Here is a 9,851-nt window from a genome sequence, read left to right on the forward strand (position 1 = left end):
AGTCTTTATTGGTTGTTGTCCCGGTTGGTTGTAGTCTTTATTGGTTGCGGACCTTATTTTACGTAGATGATAAATAATTACTCTGCTGGTTCACTTCAGATTTCGTGGTCAGTAACTTCAGTCAAATAAGAAATATCACAATACAATGAACACGTGTGAACCTGTACAGTTATTTAAAGTCCTGTGTGGTCATGTGCTCACTGGGGCGACTATTTAACGCCATCTGATCGCTCGACGTCTTGTTAATCATGAACAACTCGCTCAGTAAATTCCTAGGTTGTTTCTTTTTTCGGGTGTGATGAAGTTCTTAAACACACAGACTGCAGGTACTCACACACACAGAGACACACACACACCCTCACAAACACACGCACACACACACACACCCTAACACACACACATTCTTTTGTCTCCAGATGTGCAGACAGATGTTACCTACAACCACTGGCTGGGTCTGACTCTGGCCCTGCTGTCGGCCTTCCTGATTGGTGGGAGCGTCATTCTGAAGAAGAAAGCTCTCCTCCGATTGGCCAGCAAGGGTCACACCAGAGCAGGTGAGCAGAGAAGAGGTCTCACTCCTCCCTGAATCTTACGGACGGTTTTTATTTCATTATTTTTGGCATGTTGAAAGATATTTTGAACATTTTTTGCTGTAATTTTTGAATGATGCTGTTGAGAAAATACACACACAGACAAACAATCATCAAAGGAATCAACTATAAGAGAGAATAATGTGTATTTAGTTGTTTAGTTGTTTTTTGTTATTTACAGGGAAATAAATGTAAATAAATGAATCTAAAAACAGGAACCTGAAAAGCTCTTATAGTTAGTTGTTTGCTAAAATGTGTTCAAACACAAGTAACGTAAGCTTTGTCAACGGAGATAAAGAGTGTTGACCCAACAGAGAGTTGCTCAACCAGTTTCTGTGCTTTCATTCCTTTCACTCGACGGGTCACTTAGAAGTTCACATTTAATGATCATTTTTAAGGGATGTTGTGCATTGTCAGAGTTTATTCCTCTTAACCTGAACATCATGTGAGTTCTGTTGTTGTGTGTTCAGGTGACGGAGGTCACAGCTACCTGAGGGACTGGCTGTGGTGGGGCGGCCTGTTAACCAGTAAGAGTTTAATGTCTATGAACTTCTTTGTGAGCGCGACCACAATGAAACTACAGGAGGACATCTGAGCACATGGTTTTGTTGCCCAGGTGTTGGGTTCTCATGGTTCTGGTTGATATGGTGTAACATTATAAGAGGTGTTATCATGTGATGCCCCCCCCCTCCTCTCTGCAGTGGGAGTTGGTGAGGTCTGTAACTTCGCCGCCTACATGTTCGCTCCGGCCACTCTGGTGACTCCGCTGGGCGCTCTGAGCGTCCTCATCAGGTACGAGCGCTGAAGGAATCACACGCACGGCTGAAGGTCCGTTTCTCAGATTCAATAACGAGCTACTTCCGTGTTTCAGCGCCGCTCTGTCCTCCTACCTGCTCGGGGAGGAGCTGAACGTGGTGGGGAAGCTCGGCTGTCTGCTGTGCGTGCTGGGAAGCGTCCTGCTGGTTATCCACGCCCCACAGGAACAGGAAGTGACATCACTTCAGGACATGACCAACAAGCTGCTGGAGCCCGGTGAGCTTCTCTTATTAATATTCTGATGGGTTGTTGTGACATGAAGCTCGTTTGAGAGGTCAAGTAAACAGGAAGTCACAGTGTGTGTGTGTGTGTGTGTGTCTCAGGTTTCCTGGTGTACGCGGCGGCCGTGCTGCTGCTGTGTGCGGTGCTCGTGTTTTATTTCTCTCCTCGGGTCGGTCGCTCCAACATCTTCGTCGACGTCAGCATCTGCTCGCTGCTCGGAGCGTTCACCGTCTCCTCCGTGAAAGGCCTCGCCATCGCCATCAACACCGGTGAGTCACCGTCACCTCACACAGCAAAGAGAGGAACTGCAATATTAATGCCCGGAGTTTAAACCAAGAATAATAAAACATAACACCGACTTGAAACTAGAGATTGAGACCATAAACTCATGTTTACAATGTTTACTGAGGTAATAAATCAAGAGAGAAGTAGAGTCATTTTCTCATAGACTTCTATACAACCAGAGGAGTCGCCCCCTGGTGGACACTAGAGAGAATGCAGCTTTAACACATGAAGCTTTGACTTCTCTTAAGGACCGGAGGTCGTCTTTAGGTCTGAAGACTGCAAGTTTAAAATGAATAAATCTGGATGTGTGGAGTTAGTAAGAAGTGAAGTTACGTCACATCTCTGGTACATGTAGCAGCAGACCTCAGCTGTCTGGGTGAACACAGCCTCACTGTGGACTTCACTGCTTCATGTACACTGACTGTGTCTCTGTGTGTCCAGTGCTCGGTGATACCTCGGTGCTCGCTAGTCCTCTCACCTGGATCCTGCTGTTCACTCTCATCGTCTCCATCGTAACGCAGGTGAGTTCATCTCATCCTGTTCTTGTGGAGACCTTCTGGTGGACCACCGTGTGACCACGCTAGTCTCACCTGTCTGTGTGCCTGCAGGTGAACTACCTGAACAAGTCTCTGGACACCTTCAACACCCTGCTGGTCTACCCGGTCTACTACGTCCTCTTCACCACCGTGGTCCTCACCACCTCCATCGTCCTCTTCCAGGAGTGGAGGAGCATGGCGGCCGTGAACGTGGTCACGACGCTGGGAGCCTTCCTGGTCATCGTGGTGGGCGTGGCCATGCTGCACCTCTTCAGAGAGCTGCAGGTTGTTTGACTCTGTTTTATGTATTTCTATGATATTTGCTACAAAAAGAAAATGTGTGTAAATCTGTGTTAGTTGTCGGGCTACAAAGTGCAACACGTAGATATACAACAATAAAAGTTAGGTGTCTTTCAGATGACGATGAAACAGCTGACCAATCAGCTGGCTCAGCCGGTGGAGAGGGAGGGGCTTCCAGAGGAGGTTTCAGCCAATGGACGAGCAGGAGGAGGAAGCAGGAATAGAAAGGAGGATAAATACGGACTGATGGACAACATGGTGATAGAGAGTCTTCCTCCTATGAGAGATGAAGGCCCGAGGGTCTTCATCATCAGCTGAAGAACAACGGGGGGGCACAGGTCTGTGCTTCCTGTCTGGACTTTGTAGTTCACACTGGTCAGGGCTGTAGTCCTGAGAGGTCAATGAGGTTCATCAGCTTTCAAACAAAACAAATCACATTTACTGAACAAGCTCAACACGGAGTCAGTGTAGTATAGTGTATAGTGTATAGTATAGTGCAGTATAGTGTGTAGTGTTGTATAGTGTATAGTGTATAGTATAGTATAGTGTATAGTGTATAGTGTAGTATAGTGTATAGTATAGTGCAGTATAGTGTGTAGTGTTGTATAGTGTATAGTATAGTATATAGTGTAGTATAGTGTGTAGTGTAGTATAGTGTATAGTATAGTGTAGTGTAGTGTGTAGTATAGTGTATAGTGTAGTATAGTGTATAGTATAGTGCAGTGTAGTGTAGTGTAGTGTGTAGTATAGTGTATAGTGTATAGTATAGTGCAGTATAGTGTGTAGTGTAGTGTAGTGTGTAGTATAGTATAGTATAGTGTAGTATAGTGTGTGTAGTATAGTGTATAGTGTATAGTGTAGTATAGTGTGTAGTGTAGTATAGTGTATAGTATAGTGCAGTATAGTGTGTAGTGTAGTGTAGTGTGTAGTATAGTGTATAGTGTAGTATAGTGTATAGTATAGTGCAGTATAGTGTGTAGTGTAGTGTGGTGTGTAGTATAGTGTATAGTGTATAGTATAGTGCAGTATAGTGTGTAGTGTAGTGTAGTGTGTAGTATAGTGTATAGTATAGTATAGTTGTGTTACTGAAGAGCTCAGATGATGAGTCAGAGATGTGAGATCACCACAAAGGCACTGATGTGACTACAAATGCACACAAAACAACTACAAAGACATAAAACAGAGACACAAATTGATCATTAAGACAAAACCGACACAAAGAGTTAAAGTTGCTACATGGAGACGTAATGATCAGCTGCCAAACATGAGTATTTTCTAAATGCAGGACTTAATGAATAAAGCTGGTGTTTGTATTAATTTCTCTTATTGTCGACAAATCTCAGAAACGTTAAGCAGAACAAGAGGTTATTATAAATACTGCTGATCATCTGATGATGTGGAGCTTTTATTTACAGTAGCTGTGATTGTACATAAATAATAACCTGCAGCACTTGTTGGTAACAGCAGAGCAGAGAGCTCGATGGGGAAATAACTCCACATCAAATCTAGTTTGTGCGTGTGCGTGTGCGTGTGCGGTGTTGTGACGCTGTGCGGTCAATATGAAGCTGCAGCCTGTTAGCATAGCTTAGCATAAAGACTGGAAACGGAGGGAAACCGCTAGCATAGAAACACAATCCACCTCCCAGCTCATTGTGAAGCTCACTGATTCATTAACATCTTGTTTGTTTGCTACTCGACACATAAAACAGTGAGTTGTTACATAAACGATCAGATTTGGTCGATATGTTGAATTCATTTGAGTTATTGTTTTTTGCAGGATGTGTAAAATATCTACATCGTGCAACAATGCGCACGCTACAGTAGCTGCATTAGCTACATTAGCTACATTAGCTGTTTTGAGTCACGACGAAACTGGAAACTGATGCTAGCTGTCCCTTTCATGTAGCCTTGTCGCTAACGCTAGCTAGCAGCTGTTTGCAGATATCAAGCGGCTGAAAGTGACGATGACGCTGATCTCTGTTCATCTGGTGGTGACAGTCTTTATTATTATTATTTTTGCACATGTATTGCACATGTAACGTCTCAATCATGTTTTACCATTTACAGAACAGCTGTTTCCGTCTCTCCAGTCTTTATGCTAAGCTAAGCTAACAGGCTGCTAGCTGTAGCTTCATGCTGTATTCCTTTAACTTCAGCGTATCAAACCAACAACACAGAGAGCAGACTTGATGTTGAATCTTGTAGTCTCTGTAGTTTTATAGTTTTTATGTAAAGTATTTGTGATGTGAAATTCAACTGCTGAAACTAAATCTGTGGTTTGGTTTTATTTACGGTTTCTGATGCTTCAATCTCATCAAACTGTTTCCTGTTAGCTTTGAAATATATATTATAAAGAACAAAAAGCTGTATTACATCATTTCATTGCCTTCTTTATTCTAAAGGTTTTTCATGACGAGCATCTCTTTACTGCTCGGTGGTGGAAAGTAAGCAAGTACACTTGTGAGGTACTTGTACTTTCATATATTTTAGTATTAAACTACGTTTATCGTGATGATACTCGGTGAAGTCATATTTTAAATGCAGGACTTTTACTCTGACCAGAGTATTCTCACCTTGTGGTATTATTACTTTTACTGCAGTAAAGGATCAGAATACTTCCTCCACTACTGGTTTACAGGTCCAACATGTTAAATACTGTGAAGTATCAACAGAGAGTACTAAATGAACATCATGCTGTATTGAAGAAGACTTGAAACTAGAGATTGAGACCATAAACTCATGTTTACAATGTTTACTGAGGTAATAAATCAAGAGAGAAGTAGAGTCATTTTCTCATAGACTTCTATACAACCAGAGGAGTCGCCCCCTGGTGGACACTAGAGAGAATGCAGCTTTAACACACGAAGCTTTGAGGAACTGTAAAGAACCGGAGGTCGTCTGGTTTTTGTCTCCACTTCCTCCTGATACAAACATCTGTCTCTTGAGCTGATAAACGCTTCGTTTGATGCTGAGTCGATAGTGAACGAGGTCATCATGAATATGATGATCTGTGCAGAGCTAAGAGTTAATCAGTTCCACTTCTTTCTACTTCTGTGGTAAAACAGATTCTTAGTTTATGAGTTTATGTTAATGAGACGAATGAAGCTGCTTAGAACTCGTCTTTAGCAGCTTCCCTGCAGACACTTTGACTCTGTCTTGTTCCAGTAGAGCTGACGGTGTTCACAGCATCGTCACTGCATCTCTACTCACAGCAGCAGTGAGGAAGTGAGACGTCCTTCAAGAGAGAAGCAACTAACTGAATCCATCTTTTATTTCATCGTTCACACATTATAGAACTTCCTCTGCTCAACCTTTTCCTCCTTTTCTCAGCTCTTCTGAAGTTCTCCAGACGTCCACTTGGTGTCACTGTGATACCAGACTTCACCTGGAGGAGGTGAGCTTCAGTCACACTGAAATATTAAAAAACACACTTTAGTCTCCTGAGAGCCTGGATCGCTCCTTGTGTCTCGTCTGCTGCGTGTTATATATACATATATATGTATAAGGGTATATATATGTGTATATATGTAATCACAGCTCTATCTGCTGCTGATAACGGCTCTCTGCTCTAAAACCAAAACCCATAATTACATTTTACACGCTTTGATTGGCTTTCGTTAATTCCCTGACAGCCAATCGCCTCGTCTGGGTCGCTCAACTTGTTCCTTTTTGTTTTGCGTGTTTTGGACTTTAAAGCTCCTCCTCCTCCTCCTCCTCATGATCAACATGAATGTGGGTATGTAAGTGTGTATAATGAGGATAAATGTGATTTTCTGGTCCACTGTGTACCCCCCCCCCCAGTAGAAACTCACCACTACGTTCATTGAAGGACCTTCTTGCTGTGATTCATGTGATTGTGTTTGAGGGTTTGTGAGAGCCGGAGGTCTGTGGGGGGGGGGCAGATTCATTGAACCCGTTACGAACTTCATAAACTCGTCTTTTCTTCCGTCTCCTCCAGGATCTCGAAGTCTGATTCAGGTCAAAGAAAGAGTTCTACAGAACCTCTTCCTGTCACATGACCAGAACAATGAGGTCTCACCACCAGGAGGACCAGTGTGGACCAGCGTGGACCAGTATGGAGGACCAGTGTGGACCAGTATGGTGGACCAGCATGGACCAGTATGGAGGACCAGTATGGTGGACCAGCATGGACCAGTATGGAGGACCAGTATGGTGGACCAGCATGGACCAGTATGGAGGACCAGTGTGGACCAGTATGGTGGACCAGCATGGACCAGTATGGAGGACCAGCGTGGACCAGTATGGAGGACCAGTATGGTGGACCAGTGTGGACCAGTATCGACCAGTGTGGACCAGCGTGGACCAGTATGGAGGACCAGTGTGAACCAGTATGGTGGACCAGTATGGAGGACCAGTGTAGACCAGTGTGGACCAATATGGTGGACCAGTGTGGACCAGTATGGAGGACCAGTGTGGAGGACCAGTGTGGACCAGTGTGGACCAGTATGGAGGACCAGTGTGGAGGACCAGTGTGGACCAGTGTGGACCAGTATGGAGGACCAGTGTAGACCAGTGTGGACCAATATGGTGGACCAGTATGGAGGACCAGTGTGGAGGACCAGTGTGGAGGACCAGTGTGGACCAGTTTGGAGGACCAGTGTGGAGGACCAGTGTGGACCAGTATGGAGGACCAGTGTAGACCAGTGTGGACCAATATGGTGGACCAGTGTGGACCAGTATGGAGGACCAGTGTGGACCAGTATGGAGGACCAGTGTGGAGGACCAGTGTGGACCAGTGTGGACCAGTATGGAGGACCAGTGTGGACCAGTATGGAGGCCGGTTCGACACCGTTTATAGCTTCACATCCTTCCATGTACACACGGCGAGGAGGCAGCGGTGTGTTTGAGCGTAGAGCCGTTAGAAGCTGACGCAGAGCCGGATCTAAAGGGTGGCGTGTCTGCAGGCCTCTCATGGAGGGAGACGGGGGAGACGGGGGAGGGGCTCCACCTTCCATCAATCAGATTCCATTAGATCTCTTATGACCCCGAGTTGTTCGCTCTGCAGGAGGAGGATCCAGAGTGGGGGGGTGGATTTATATCTTATCATATGGTTATTAAACAGATGTACCACAGACGTGCTCGATGAAGTAAACCCTGAATACTCTGTGACTTCCTGTCTTCGTCTCTCAGCTCAAAGCTCATTGGTTCCCACTGAAGACGTAAATCCATCAAAGACCAGAAGAATAAAAAGACGATCACACAGAAGTCTTCATCCTCAGCTTCTGCTCTTGAGTTGTATTTTCATTCAGAAGAAGTTTTCTGCTGACTCTTCTTTGTAACACAGTTCTATATTCTGTATTGCTTCCCAGTGAACGACGGTCTGGTGGTTTGTGAGCAGCCCCTCAGGGCCCCTCAGGGACCCGGTCCTCCTCCACATCGCATGTCTTCTGAAGGTTTTTCTTGGAGGGCGAGCAGCAGAGCGGTAATGAGCCACAAACTCCTCATCACGGCCTTTCGGGGCTAATTGTCGGCTTTGTTTCGTCCCCCGTCGGTCTCAGTCCTCCCTCACAGCCGGGGGAGTAATGAGGTGTTACGTGATATGATGTCCCCCCTCAGGACACCAAGCCATTCAGTGAGAGGTCCGGGGAGCTCAGGGGGACAAAGAGCAGAAGCTAATGGACAGAGACGAGGACGAAAGAGACAGTCGCAGGAGAAAGAAAAGAAAAGTTCCAGAAAGAAGAAATGAAGACGTTGAGCCGAGAGACGGAAGAAGAAACGCTTCACGAGACGAAGACGCTCGTTTATTGATCTCTCTTTATGAAACTAATCATTAGAAGAAGCCTCAGTTAGTCAGTGACTTTGAGAACACACAGAATCTGCTCCCAGTGTACATCTGATTTGGTTTCAGTCATATTTAATAACATAAATAATAATAATCTTTAGTGGGATAGAACATTTCATACAGACGATGATGCTGCATCGTCTGCATCATCAAATAAATTCAAATAAAACAGGAAACCTTCTCTTACAGATCAGATGAGTGAAGAAAGGAAGCAGTGTTCACTCACATGTTAACAGATGAACGAGAGCTGAACGTGTTAAAACCAGACCGAAGAAGAGGACGTCGTCATCGTCACCTCACTCGTTGGTTTGCGGATGTTTTGAAGCCTCGAGTTCGCCATCTTGTTTTTATCAACCAGTGAACAGGAAGTGACCATATCTGGACTGAGGAGGAGTGACGTAGAGACGGCGTATACGTCTCTGGTAGAGACCTGTCAATCACCGTGTAGCCCCGCCCTAAAGCATCCCCTGCTTTATGGTCTGTGTGACTCTAAATGGACCATAATGTACTAAATGAACATCATGCTGTATTGAAGAAGACTTGAAACTAGAGATTGAGACCATAAACTCATGTTTACAATGTTTAGGCTGCACCTCATGAGCTGAGACGTTCTCTTGATGGCGTCTACCAGACGTCAGCTTGAGGTCTTTGGAGATGATGGAGGAAGTAATGTGTCATTAAAATGCAATAAGAAGTCCTGATGTTAAATAGTCATAAAAAATGACAAAACTTACAGTACGCCGAACAAAGTCAAATAAAAGGTCATAGTATAGTTAATATAAAAAGAGTCGTAGGATAGTGTGTCTATAGTAAGTCACTGCTAGTAATACATTAAAAAGTCTCCTATAAAACGTCATAAGAAGTCTCAGTGTGTGGACGTGTCTTCATCAGCAGATTATGGTTATTAGTCACGCAAATCTTCAAACTTTCCAGTATTTCTGCACTTTGTCCAGTTAAAGAAGAACCCGATGAAGAGGACGGTTCATGCTCGACCCGTTTAAAAACACTCAATGCTTCCTCATCTCACAACCGTGGAGATCAACACCCGGGTTCATCTCACAGAGACCAGGAACGTCTGTAGAACTACAAAGAAATACTAAAGTCCAGATGATGTTCAGAGTTTTTATTAAATAATAGATTCATTAATATGAATCAAAATAAACTGATGAATCAATTAAAAATAACATTTTGACACACAAAGCTCAGGTTCAGAGTATAAAAGAATGGACGGTCATGTGTTTGAGTCCAGAGAACATGAAGCAGTGAGGAGAAGAACCCGGAGAGATGTCGGGGAACATG

The 9,851-nt window shown here is 44.4% G+C and overlaps 1 protein-coding gene across 1 annotated transcript; it reads left to right on the forward strand.

The window, feature by feature from the left end:
• Positions 1–424: 424 nt before the first annotated feature.
• On the forward strand, positions 425–3,237 carry nipal4 (NIPA like domain containing 4; the record flags this gene model as incomplete). Its single annotated transcript, XM_031838738.1, has 8 exons — positions 425–554; positions 1,061–1,117; positions 1,292–1,382; positions 1,462–1,622; positions 1,730–1,897; positions 2,355–2,434; positions 2,522–2,734; positions 2,867–3,237. Coding segments are annotated over 8 exons (1,101 nt in total), but the record flags the coding sequence as incomplete, so codon positions are not given.
• Positions 3,238–9,851: the final 6,614 nt, after the last annotated feature.

Source organism: Anarrhichthys ocellatus, unplaced genomic scaffold (assembly GCF_004355925.1).
Source record: "Anarrhichthys ocellatus isolate YVR2014 unplaced genomic scaffold, GSC_Weel_1.0 scaffold976, whole genome shotgun sequence".
NCBI classification, from domain to species: Eukaryota; Metazoa; Chordata; class Actinopteri; order Perciformes; family Anarhichadidae; genus Anarrhichthys; species Anarrhichthys ocellatus.